We start from the raw sequence: 13795 nt of genomic DNA on the forward strand, positions 1-13795 counted from the left end.
TCCTTTCAGTGCTCAGACAAGTCATGCCTCAGAACTCCCTCTCTAAAAAAGAGAGTGATCGATATCAACTTGGAAGGGAAGAAGGACTCTGGAATGTTAAAATATATCAGGCACCAGGTACTGGCTGGGCCATATGCTGGTTGGGGAGATTGCTACATAAATGTCAGGTCTAACTGCAACAGGAAGGAAAATATGTATGGATCTTTAAGCCTGTGTGAAGGAAAGAACTGTCGTTGCTGAATATTGATTAATTCAGCCCTGCATGTTTTCCCCAGCTGAGTAATGCTAAATTTAAGCCTCTTGAGGTAACTCCTGTCAAAAAAAAAGTCCTTTAAACTTGCAGCTCCATTAAATGGTAATCAGCATCTCTGGCTTCCCATGGAGATAAGTGCATCAAGATTGGCGATACAAAAAATAAAAATGAATCCACAAATATGTTTAGAAACAACCTGCCAGTGTATAGCAGTAGTTTGCTATGTCCTTTCTTGTTCCATGTTTCTGAAGAAGCAACAGGCTGTTCACAGGCCTTTTCTTGGTTGTCTGTGGGATTTTCATGGGTGTATATCACTGTTTGTGCATCACCTTGGAAGAGTTTTGCTTTCTTTTTGTCCTCTTTATCCATGCTTTGGTGACACACGTGACTAGCAACAGACATGAAACTAGCTTGCAAACACTGCTGTTTTAGTGTAGGCTAAAAGCAACATTTTTCTGTGGAACATTATCTGAAATGGCTGAAACTAGAAGCGATCAATGAGTAATGTGCAGTCCAAAACTAGGGTGTTTTTTTTTTTTTTTTTAAATTTTACTGTGTGTATTGTTCACTGGGGATAGATTATACAGCTCAGCTGTAAGGCACAGCTTTTTTTTTTTTTTTTTTTCCACCCCAGGTAATGAGCCTCTCCCCTGCACCTTTGTCACTGCTAATCAAAGCAGCTCCTATCCTCACAGAAGAGATGTATGGGGACATCCAGCCTGCAGCATGGGAGCTCCTTCTCAGTGTGGATGAGCACATGGCTGGAGCAGCAGGTAAGGGAACCAAATCATTGTGGCTAGCCAGACAGATCAACTCACAGCAGGTCACAGGGCCTTGCAAGACAGCTTTCTAGTGGAGGAGGTCTTAATGACACCAAGGGTTTCCTGATGGCTGTTTGGTTTTCATAGACCATGTGCTTTTGTGCTCTGTATAAAAGAGGTGGTCAGAAGGAAGACAATCTGCACAGCCCTGGTTGTGGTCGATGATAAGAGAAATAAAATGGGTGATTTGTGTTTCTAGGGTTTCTAGGCAGAGGAAACACAGTGATATAATCTGACCAGAGTTTACTGAAGTATTTGGTATGTTGCCTCGTGGAAATTGTTAGTACCATTTGAGAGCTGATGCAAAAACCGGGAAATGGAATGGAAGTGGAACTGTCATAGCTACTTCTGTTGTGCTGAAAGAAAAATTCTCCTGTTGCATGGAAACAGCAGTGTTTCTTAATGGGTAGTAGTATGGTGTGGTATTTAAATTTTACATTCCCACTTGGTATTAGATTGTGCAGATATTTGCTGATGGCACATAATTGAGAGGCATCTTTAAGACTGAAGAATATCAGAATACCACATACCTGGGAGTGTGTTACCTTGGAAAAGGAACTCCAAAAAGGGGATGAAATCTCTTACTACAAAATGTAAGACTGTCCTTACAAACTAGCAGTGAATTTTCTGTTATGAGTTTGGATCTTTTCCCATGGAACTGATAGACATGCAGAGGAGTTCAGAGTGTGTATCAGTTGGCCACAGGACGACTGTGAGTTACCAAGCAGGATTCAGATGTGGAAGCAATAAATGCAGTCAGGATGTGTTAGAAGAGGTATTGTGTTGGAGATAAAAAGTATTGATGCTGTTGTAAAGCATATCCTACAATTACCTAGAGCACAGCACATTTGGGCACAATTCCAGTCACTGAAGAAGAGACATTTGCATGGACAGGTACAATGAAAGACTGTGAGGACAGGAGGAAGAACGAAGAATCTGTATGATAAGGATATTTATTTAATTGATTGAGGTGAAGACTGAGAGGCAATACTCTTGCTTTCCATTAATACAGTAGACCTGGCAAGGAGGAAGAAATATTTAAGCCATGGTAGCATAAAGATGAGTATGATTTCTTCCAGCTGGAAAACAAGATTTCTAACCACCAGGAAAGAGAGCAAATGCACTCAGGTTTAATAATTTGTGAAAGAAAGTAGATGATGTGACTCAGGAGGTCCCTTCTAGTTTTATTGTCCTGTCCAAATACTCTTAGCCAATGTATGCTAATGTCGGATGTTCAGAGATCATGGGCCACAACACTAGAAACAGTGAACGTGGCTCAGATGCAAGAAACAGATTTCTTAAACCACAAATTAAAGCAATCAAATTCATATCTAAGCCAATCTCCCACAAATTTCAAATTTTACCTTTCTCTTCCCCCAGCACCCACCCAAGCGAATAGCTTAAATACTGCCATCTTCCCCACATTTGTACACCTAAGGGAGCCATCACAGATGTTTTTACAGTGGAGATTAAATTATGGGTATTTTTATCAAAAGCTGCTGGCCATGAAAGACCTTTGAAGTGTTCTCAGACTTCTCTGCTTTCTCCCTCACACTTCCATCTAGCTTACCAGTCCTTCATTTTCCACAGGCAGCAATAAATTCTGCCCTGAAGTCCATTGTTTGAATCTGCATTCAATGCTCTCCATCAGTTCTGGTTTCTTCACTTTCTATCTGCTCCTTCAGTACACAGTGCACTTCTTCAGCCCATGGGCCTTCTCTGTGCTCTTCCCTTTCCCTTTGTGTTTTCCAGGTGTATTGAGTCTGGCTGGGATGGAGTTAGCTTTCCTCATTACAGCCCGTATAGTGCTGTGCCTTGCATTTGTGGCTAGAACAGTGCTGATGGCACACAAATTTTGCATACTGTTGAGCAGTGCTCTCACAGTACCAAGGCTGTCTCTCCAACCCTCTGCCTCCAACAAAGTCACCAACCAAGCTGGGGGTGGTCAAAAGGCTGGGAGGGGACATACCCGGGACAGCTGACATAAACTGACCAAAAGGTCTGTTATTCCGTACCATTCGATGCTGTGCTCAGCAGTAAAAGCTAAAAGAAGGGAGTAGGAGGCAGGGGACATTCATTATGAAGGCATTTGTTTTCTGAAGCAACAGCTATGCATACTGAGGCCCTGCTTCCCAGAAAGTGGCTGGACATCACCTGCTTACGGGGAGTAGAGAATAAATCTTCTTTTTCTTTTTGCTACCACATGCAGCCTTTATTTTTCTCTCATTAAAGGGCTTTTATCTCAGCGAGAGACCAGACAAAGCTAACCCACTACAGTCCTCTTTAGTGCCTCAGATGCCCACCAAGCTATGCTCTCACTCCCCTTCTTCAGCAAGGCAAGGGGAGAAAATAACAGTGAAAAAAAAATGAGGGTCAAGATAAGGATGGAGTTTGCTTAGCAGTTACTGTCACAGGCAAAACAGGCTTGCATTGCGGAATATTATTTTATTTTACTGCCATTTAGTAACAGATTAGGATACCGAGAACTGAAAACACCTTCTCCCCATGTCCCCCTTCTTTCCAGGCTCATCTTCACTTCTGATTCTTCTACATCCTCCTCCTCCCTGAACGGTGCAGGGGGATGGGGAATTGGGTTGATGTCAGTTCATAACTTTGCCGCTCCTTCCTCCTCACGCTCTTCCCCTGCTCCAGCATGGGGACCCTCCCATGGGCTACAGTCCTTCATGAGCTGCCCCAGCATGGGTCCTTCCCACGGGCTGCAATTCTTCAAGAACTGCCCCAGGACGGGTGTGTACCACAAGGTGCGGTCCTTCAGGAACGGACTGCTCCAGCACGGGCTCCTCTCCGCAGGCTGCAGGGGGGCAGCCTGCATCACTATGGCTTTCTCCTTGGGTTGCAGGGGGAACTTTTGCTCTGATGCCTGGAGCACTCCTTCACTTGATCTTGGGGTCTGTGGGGTTGTTTTTCTCCTGTTTTTTTTTTTTCTCAATCCTCTCTTTTGCAGCTGCTGCACAGCGTTTTTTGCCCTCTTAAATACATTTTCACAGGGGCTCTACCAGCTCATGAGCTCAGCTTTGGCCAGCAGCAGCTCCATCTGGGAGCCAGCTGGAACTGTCTCTGTCCAACACAGGAGCAGCCCCTGGTCTCTTCTCACAGAGACCACTCTGCAGCCGCCCCGCTACCAACGCCTCACCATGTAAACCCAATACACGGGGCCAAATGTGCAAACAGGAATAGAGAGGAGCAAAATAAAGAGAAACAAGCTGCCTGAGGCTGCACTCCTTTCCCCCCCCTTCGGCTCCTTTCTGGAGGAATAATTTTGACTGTTCTTTTTCCTGTATCAAAACCTTACTCGGGCTCACAGAGAAGGTAAGAAAGCTTTGCTGCTCTTTCTGAGGAGTGCTAGCTGGTTGCTCCTCCAGTACAGCCTGTTAGATACATCTTGCTCCTTTTCCCCTTCCTGAAGGGAGGATTAAAATCCATTTGAGAGTCTGTAGGTAGCTATGCTATTAGCAAGAGTGATTTCAGCCCCAGCATAAATCAGTCATCAAGGGCGGACCTGAACACTCACAACATTGGTATCTCCAAGCTGGGTAAAAGAAACTCCCGTGTTACTGGACAACAGCACCATCTACTGACCCCATTCCAGGATGTATTTCTTTTCTGGGGGTATGGAAAGCTTTCAGCATGAGCTCACACTTTCACATCAGCCCTACTAAGACCCGACACAGATGCAGTTAAAACAATGAAGAGCGGAACGTTCTCTGAGATGGTGAAACAGGAGGGGCCCTGCAGATTTGGAGAATGATGCTGGAGCAGAACCGGGAGCTTCTGCAGTGCAAGGCAGGACCTAAGCAGTCAAAGAGCAGCTGTGTTCTTCTGCACGTGTTCTGACTGCCTCTCATTAGCACAACTCGTGCCTTGCACCTTCTGAATAAGTGGTGAGGCAAACAAGATGGCAAATGTCCTCTTTCTGCTATGGAGAGGAGCTGTCACCAAATCTAGACAAATTGCCTCCAGTCTTTCTGTGGTAAGCTAGTGGTCAAAGAAGCCGTGGGCGCTGACACCCACAAAACTCCCACAGCAGCACTGTTCCTTTGGTTCCTGCTCAGTGCCCCTGAGGTACACATCTAAATGAATTGGCCTCCACAGGGCTGGAGTTGGACTATGTCTGTTTATATTCAAATATGCTCCAATGAAGCAACTATGGGCCAGTTCAACTTCTGCTGTGCTGTCTTCCATTGTGATCTTGTCCTTTGGTTCCCAATATATAGCAACTCAATTTTGTCTTTGAGCAGATTGCAGTCACTGCATGGTGCCTAGGTAGATAAGAACCGTTCTTTTTGTTTTTATCCCATGAAAATAGACAAGTGAGTCTTCTGTTGGGCCACTGCCTCCTGCACTGAGGGAAAGGCTGAACTGTTAAACCAGCATTTGCTAATCATCACAGAAGGCACTCGGAAATAAAATTTTAGACAGCCAAACTGAATTAGTCCTGCTATTCAAGAGATGCTTCTTACTTTAAACCACTCATGGCTGAGATGTTAGTGAGAAGAGCAAAGCTGTATTTTATTTTAAAAGCAGATTTGACAGAACCTTTTTAAAGCATTGCACATATAATGCTGCATGGCTCCAAAAGGTAGAATCACATATGCTTGGTTTCATGAAGCAGTACAATTTTTGCTAAGCCTGGTAGACTGCTGATTTTATTTTTGGAGCCAAAGTTTCTTTCTGTTGGGAGTTTATACAGCTGCAATTTTTCCTGCCAGATAAACACAGTAATAAGCAAAACAGATGATCAGATGTTCTCTCCCTGCAGCTGCCATGTTCCTGCTGTGTGCTGTGAAAGTGCCAGAGGCTGTTTCTGACATGCTGATGTCCGAATTTCATCACCCAGAGACAGTGCAAAGACTGAATGCCATTCTCAAATTTCACACACTCTGGAGGTTTAGATATCAAGTCTGGCCAAGGATGGAAGAAGGAGCACAACAGATCTTTAAGGTAGATAGGACACATGAAACACAACGTTGCCATGTGTGGCTTGTCTTCTGGGGTAGACGTGTTGTGACATGCTGCCATGAAATTGCCACAAAATCAGTTTAGAGAAAGAAATCATCATGTAAGTCACACCAGAGGGGGAGATGATGTGTAGAACTCCTGTTTAAAAATGGGAGAAGCAGAATGGGGTCAAGATAAACACCAGAGAAAGAAAGAAATCTGTCTGTCGTAGTCTTACGTTGTAGTGAAATGCAGAGTTGGGAATAATTTGCAGAGGTAATTAATGTCTTGGGTACTTGTGCTCGTATTTAATTAGCACTACAGACATTAATATTAGAATGCTGTCATACAAAATGTGTTTTATGGATTTGTTTAGATTCCTCCTCCGAGTATAAACTTCACTTTGCCTTCCCCTGTCCTGGGGATGCCATCTGTGCCAATGTTTGATCCCCCCTGGGTTCCTCAGTGCAGCGGGAGTGTGCAAGACCCTATAAACGAAGACCAGTCGGTAAGCAGAGATATCTGGGACCCCCAGACATAAGCAGATCTGCGTCCCGTAATATAACGACAGGAACTTACTGGAGCGGGTCCAGAGGAGGCCACGAGGATGCTCAGATGGCTGGAGCACCTCTCCTAGGAAGACAGGCTGGGAGAGTTGGGGTTGTTCAGCTTGGAGAAAAGAATGCTCCAGTGAGACCTTATAGCAGTCTTCCAGTATCTACAGGGGGCCTACAGGAAAGTAGGAGAGGGACTATATTTCAGGGAGTGTAGTGACAGGACAGGGAGTAATGGCTTCTAGTTAAAAGAGGGGAGATAAAGATTACACATTAAGAAATTCTTTGCTATGAAGGTGGTGAGGCACTGGCCCATGTTGCCCAGAGAAGCTGTGGATGCCCCATCCCTGGCAGTGCTCAAGGCCAGGCTGGATGGGGCTTTGAGGAGCCTGTTCTAGTGGGAGGTGTCGCTGCCCCATGCAGCAGGCTGGAACTGGATGATCTTTAAGGTCCCTTCCAACCCAAACCCTTCTATGATTCTATATCATGAGGGTGAGTAGTGCTGTTTCTCAGTAAGGGCATGGAGGGAACTAAAACCAAAAGATGTGGCCTAAACTCTGAGTTTTCTTGTCATCCTCTGCTGGGGAAAATCTAGTCAGTACACTGTCCATGTAGGGCATGGGACATCCTGTATGAGCATAAGGCTTTTCTGTCTGTTTGTTCAATGGGGCACTCTACTGTATAACACATGCCTGTGAGAGACAGTAAGTCAGATCTTAGGAGCAGACAGCTGTTATGTCCCCAGAGAATTAGTTCACTTGAACTGTCTGACAATTTCCTATGTGCCAATTTGTGCAGTTCCTCGTGGGAGAAGTCAGCACCAAGGCTTGTTATAGACATAGCTCCTGGTGCAACTAGAACTATTGTGATTTGTATTTACAAACTGAGTTGCTGAATGTCACTGAGGACCCTAGTGAAAAACCTAGGATGTGTGCATCTTAACCAACAGCTTCAGGCTGTGCTTCTTCTCTTTTCTTCCTGACAGAAGTCCTTTTCAGCCAGAGCAGTGTCACGTTCCCATCAGCGAGCAGAGCACATCTTAAAAAACCTGCAGCAGGAGGAAGAGAAGAAACGTCTGGGTCGGGAAGCCAGTCTCATCACTGCCATCCCAATCACTCAGGAGGCCTGCTATGAGCCAACCTGCACACCGAGCTCAGAGCAGGAAGAAGAAGGTGTGCTCCAGGGCCAGGAAAAGCCTTCCAGGAACCAGGGAGCACCTGCCACCAACATACAGCACTGCTTAGGGATGTGACATCCAGGAAAAGCAGTCGATAGTGCTAGGAAAGTCCCTGCTTTGGTGTGCTCACCACCTCAGAGCATGAGCAAGTACTACCACAGTTTAATACCTCTGTAAAGGTGGTGAGCAGCCACACTCATTTGTTGAAGAGTCTAAGTGACTGAGAAAAAATCATAACTAAAAATAAGTGCAAAAAAAACCCACAAAACCTGAGATATATTTAACACTGTGTCCCAAGCCCCACTTACCCCTTTTCCCCTCAGCCAGCATCAGTGTAACTTCAGAGCTCTTAATATATCAATGCTTCCAGCGTTTTGGGAGGTCTGATTTTAATGCAGTGAGAATATGGGACAAAAAGAATGAAATTTTCTTTCTTAACTTTAACCCTTTGATAATTAAAGGGTGGGAGTATTTGGCAGTGTTTGTCTTAAGACACATAGCTTAGGACAGACTGAATTGCCTCCAGAATTTTCTGTCTTTATGGTATCTAGCGGGGAGGGTCTAGATGACCAGCTCAAACTCATTACTAAAGTTTCAGATGGTTAAAGTTACATGGCATGAGTTGTGCCCTGAAAACTTAGTCTATGGGTGAGGATTTTCATTGGTTCAAGCTAACAGAGCACAAAGATTTTATTGAAGTCATTACAAGGCATATGCAATTAGATAATTACACTGGTGTCTGGATTTAAACATGCATTGGGAAGTATGTGAGCAGAATTCCCAATTCTTAGGAAAAACTAAGCACCACCAACCATGGTGGATAATAGGGTGTAGACGAAGAGAAGCATAGAGCCACCTCATTTAAGATGTGACTCACCAAAGCACTGAACACTCCTATGGAGCAATATTCAGCTGTTTCTCAAAGCATGAGCAAATTGCCTACCCGCTCTTTATAGATCTGAAATTGTTCCTTCTGAGTGTTACCTGAGTTCAATTGTCAATGTTCCAGTTTGGTTGCAAGTGCTCTCCTTCAGAAAGCTCCCTAAAGTCTGTCAGTTAGATCTGGATTGACATTTCCCATTCTCTTTGTCAGTAGAAGAAGTTGCCAACCTGGCCTCCCGCCGTCTCTCTGTGAGTCCTTCCTGCACCTCCAGTACATCTCATAGGAACTATTCCTTCCGCCGTGGCTCTGTCTGGTCAGTGCGCTCAGCAGTCAGTGCAGAAGGTGGGTTGACTTCACTTTGGAGTATACTTTCCTAGGATTTCACTTATTGGAAGCCTTTCCTGCTAACCTTTAAAGCTGATGGCATTTTCTTTTGCTGAATGTATTCTCAGGCTTGAACTCTTTATAATAAATTACTGCCATGCATTATTTTATTCATTCTTCCTGTCACAATGTCCTCCCTTACCTTTCGTGTTTCGTTTACACTGAGTCATGCCTTGGAGACCACTGTGGCCAAAAAATGGTAATGAAATGAGATTTCATAAAAAAGAAAAGGTAATGTCTAGAAGAAAAGGAATTTAAAGTAGAAAAGATAATATTGACAATGAAAATTCTTGATCAAGAAGTTGACTGGAGACGCTGTTTCTTCTTGGAGATAACAGTAAAGCTGCAGTGCTTGCACAGTGACCAGGCAGCCTATCATTTTGTTCTGTTTGTTCACCAGCTAACATAGATTTTTATCTGACCTGCCTGTGCAGTGTCACAGCTTATTCATGGACACTTACCTTCTACTCTTCTTACTACTCCAGATGAAGAACACACTACAGAGCATACTCCGAACCATCACGTGCCACAACCACCTCAGGCTGTGTTTCCAGCATGCATCTGTGCAGCAGTGCTCCCCATTGTCCATCTGATGGAAGACGGAGAAGTCCGGGAGGATGGAGTAGCTGGTACTGACCTAGTTTACACTTCAAGTGATCCTTGCTTAGGAGTGGCAGAATCTGCCAGCGCTTAAAATATTTTCATTTGTTAGGTGCCATAACTAAAGTGGGAACAGGTATAATACAACCTTGTATTTGCTCATAGTTCATGTTTCCTAGTAGTAGTATGTTATGAGTATATATATTTGTTACAAAGCTTATGAATAACCTTTTCAATCCTCACAAACTAGTTGCAAATGGGTGGACAACAGAAATGTGATCTTGTAGGCTCTTTTTCTTCTTTGCTCTGGGTTTCAAATGATATTTGCTATCTTTTGGGACCCTGAAAAGGCTCCCAGTTCAAGAAGGATTTGGGGAAGCTGGAAAGGATCTAGCAAGGGGATACCAGGACAGTAAGAGGCCTAAAACAGGTGTTCTGTGAGGAGTGATTGTGGAAGCTGGGCTTGTTTTGTGTAATAAAAAGGAAACAAACAGAGGAACTCTACCACACAGGTTGCAGCCTGGGAGGTTCAGGATGCAAATTAGGAAAGAACTTGCCTACCAGGAGCATAGTGCAGTCTCCATGGAGTCTCCATCCCTCTCCTTCCACAGCAGCTATCAAGCCCTGGCTAGACAAAGCTGTGGTTGACATAATCTGGTGTTGGTGACAGTCTTGCTCCAAGCAGGGCTTGGACTAGAGACGTCCCGAAGCCTATTCCCACTAATATTTCTTTGATCCTATGACAAGTGGAAATCCAGCTATAAACAGTTCTAACATTTTGTTTATGGTCTGTGATGTATTTGTAAAGTAATAAGAGGTTCTTCTGTATTTGTTTCTCTTAAATGGTTATAGATGGTGGACTGTTGCTCTTCCTTTCTCATCACTCATCATGATGGCTGATTGCACACTTAACTTTCTGTCACATTCTTTATTCAGTTTTGGGTGGGTGTAGCCAGTCATCTAAATAATATGTCATTTTGTGACAAAGAACTGAGCACTGAAAACAAAACAATGAATAATGCTCTGCTGTTGTTAATCTTCACAGGGCTACGATTAATTACACTTTGGGGAGTTGATCATCAACATAATCCCCTGCCGACTATCTAATACTGTCCATTAATACCAGATAAAGTCAGTGAATCACCATGAGGTGGCGTTTCCATGAATGAAGAAAAGTATATGATCTTTTTTTTTTTAATTGACATATTTGCCCATATGGAGTTGTGAATCCAAGCAGTTATTTCTTTATTATTTTTCTGACTACAGTGCTGAAGTGATTCCTATCCTATCACCAGAATTTAGGGAAGGCAGCGACAGGACAAGAGGCAATGGCCAGAAACTGGAACGCAGGAAGTTCCACACAAACATGCATAAGAACTTCTTTACAGTGTAAAAGAATTTCTGCTTCTCTGGGGAAATTCAGGACCTGCCTGGATGCTTTCCTGCTCAACCTACTCTAGGGAACCTGCTTCTAGCAGGGGGTTGGACTAGATGATCTCCAGAGGTCCCTTCCAACCCCTACGATTCTATTTTTAGACTTTTGCTTCAAATGACTGCAGTGGTGAACAGGAATCCTAGTGCCTCAAAGTAGCTTCTGTGTGTTTCAGTACAAAAATGCTAATTGTAGTAGAAGGTTAGGAACATTTGCATCTAAGTGCACTATTTCAAGGCTTTTCTAAGGGAGAGAGTTCTGACCATGTTTTCTTTCTGTTTTACAGTAAGTGCTGTTGCTCAGCAGGTCCTGTGGAACTGCTTAATTGAAGACCCCTCTACAGTCCTGCGCCATTTCCTTGAGAAGCTCACAATAAGCAACCGACAGGTAAACTCCTCTTCTCCCCATTGGGCTTGTATATTGCTTAGAGCAGGGGAGAACAGCTGCAAGCAAAGTCCCTCTGTGGGTAGTGTCTGGAGAAGAACATCTGCAATTATAATGTGCCTCAAAGTCTTTTAGGCCATATCATCAGTTGGCTTCAGGCACTGCCCACTGGTGTAAATGGGACACACAGCTCATTTACCCCTGCTAAGGATGTGACTTGCTCTAAGCCTAGCCTTGAACAGATGCTTAGTGAAGCACAGCCCTTTCTATCAAAAACAGGCCATATTACCTCCACCCATGCCATCCTGTTCAGTTTTTTCTCAAAGGTCTTGTGGCCTTGTCTCTCAGTCTGTCTGTCCTTGGCTGACAGTGAAACTCTTCTCCTTCTACCTGCCTTCCTCTACACCTCAAGAAATTAATTAGTCTGCATTACAGAAAGCAGCTTCTAGAAGAAGGAATGTTAGATTCTGCCCCGATCTCCTACCCAGCAACCACAGTTACTGAGTTGAGCTGTGCTAGATTTCACAGTGTCTCAGCAAGATTATCTAGGCAGCCATTTGTTGTGGTAAGCAAGGATTAGCATTATTACAGGGATGGAAGTGCAGAATCAGGATGCTACAGTCAGGACAAACGGCAGTAGGAGGTATTGGCCTCTCTCCAATGAAAAATAAGGACGTTGACCTGAGTGCTGTGCCCTGGGTCTTATTTTGGGAAATGTAGGAACAGTCACAAGCATAGAGTACCACTTCAAGCACCAACAGACAGAGCTGAACAAAGGGATGCAGAAAAATGGGAGGTAACAAAGCTGGGGAAGACAAGTGGAGAAATCTGTTTTCCATTTTGTGATGGAAAGAAAACATTTGCTCTTCTTTTAGGATGAGCTGATGTATATGTTAAGGAAGCTTTTGTTGAACATTGGGGACTTTCCTGCGCAGACATCTCATATCCTCTTTAACTATTTGGTGAGTAGCTTGTGAGTCAACTGTGCAGCTCATAATCTCACCACTATCTGCATGTGTCGTAAGAAGTTAATGTCACAATCTGCAAAGAAATAAATACTCTGTGTCTTTTCATTTATGGTTCATATCTGCTTCTGGCTGTAGTTGCAAAATACCAGGCTTACATCAGCTTTTTATTCCTTATAGGAAAAGGAAGAGGAACCTTTTACTTTTTATTAAACCGCTAGACTTCCTGTCGTGAATTTCTGAGTTGAATCGTAGATGATGAGTTGTAAACCAATAGGAGGGTCACAATGCCAGAAACCTTTAATTATTTTACTTAATTTTCATTCAGAAAGTGCTTTACTTTTGGACAGTCCCACTGAAATAAAACTAGGAGCTTCTTTTATGATTGTGGAAAATGCATTTGCTGCAGTTCTTTCAGTTAAGAGATGAAAAACCAGACAAGATGTATGCTACTCCAGGAGCCTTCCAGTGTTTGTCAGGTGGCAGCACATCAGAGCATAAGGCAAAGAAGTCTCTTACTGCAGATGGTTTCCCTTTTCCTCATCTACAATGTCTTTTAAGGCTGGGCTGTAATTGCCCTTTTTGCCCCCACTCCTCATCTTCTATAAAAAAAAAAGGAAGAATAGTAGAGGCAGATTGTTCTGCAGTATGTGTAAACTTTCAGGATGTTAAGTTTAATGAATTTATCCTGAGTGAAGAAAGACAGAAGAATCATGTTCTTGTTCTGTGTTTATACAATGCCCTGCACAGCTAGAATGCCTATAACCTGGTATTCCTCTTATTAATTGCAGGTGGGACTGATCATGTATTTTGTACGCACTCCATGTGAATGGGGCATGGATGCCATTTCTGCAACACTGACTTTCCTTTGGGAAGTGGTGGGTTATGTTGAAGGCCTTTTTTTCAAGGATCTCAAACAGACTATGAAGAAGGAACAGTGTGAAGTGAAACTGCTGGTGACTGCCTCAATGCCAGGTATGAGAAAAGAGTCTTTACATCTACTATACTTCCAAGTTCACAACCGCCCTCTACCAAAAGGGAGATCTGTCAGAACTGGATCAGACCTGCTACAAATGGCTGCATTTTCTAAGTCAGTTTTCCTTGAGTTGAGGGTTCAGTCGGTAAATTCCACCTCTAATTCCTTGAGGTTCGGAAAATGGCTTTAAGAGCTCTGAAAGAAGCAAACAGAAGGTGAATGAGAACAGTTATTTCAACTCAGGGCTTTGTGCCAGTTGGGCTGTGAAAGACTGGCAGGATGATCCTTTTAGGACTGTACCATTCAGACTCAGTTTGATTTGATGCAACCTATCATTTAAGTCTCAAGAAAGCCCAAGAAGGGTGTGCTGTGAGCCTAGGACTTCATGAGTAAGCAAGAGATTTCTT

General features: G+C 43.7%; 1 protein-coding gene across 15 annotated transcripts in view; it reads left to right on the forward strand.

Annotated features, from left to right (window-relative positions):
* UNC80 (unc-80 homolog, NALCN channel complex subunit) overlaps positions 1-13795 on the forward strand; it is a 137308-nt gene that overhangs the window by 79300 nt on the left and 44213 nt on the right. For 12 of the 15 annotated variants that reach the window (XM_048058236.2, XM_066999275.1, XM_048058238.2 and 9 more), the window contains 10 exons: positions 10-117; positions 888-1026; positions 5855-6036; positions 6410-6541; positions 7573-7759; positions 8858-8989; positions 9517-9660; positions 11350-11450; positions 12323-12409; positions 13204-13387. In XM_048058236.2, coding sequence (XP_047914193.2) covers positions 10-117; positions 888-1026; positions 5855-6036; positions 6410-6541; positions 7573-7759; positions 8858-8989; positions 9517-9660; positions 11350-11450; positions 12323-12409; positions 13204-13387 — 1396 coding nt within the window. The remainder of the gene's footprint in view (positions 1-9; positions 118-887; positions 1027-5854; positions 6037-6409; positions 6542-7572; positions 7760-8857; positions 8990-9516; positions 9661-11349; positions 11451-12322; positions 12410-13203; positions 13388-13795) is intronic. The other 3 variants (XM_048058232.2, XM_048058240.2, XM_048058242.2) reach the window with 2 other exon arrangements.

This window comes from Anser cygnoides, chromosome 6, assembly GCF_040182565.1.
Source record: "Anser cygnoides isolate HZ-2024a breed goose chromosome 6, Taihu_goose_T2T_genome, whole genome shotgun sequence".
NCBI classification, from domain to species: Eukaryota; Metazoa; Chordata; class Aves; order Anseriformes; family Anatidae; genus Anser; species Anser cygnoides.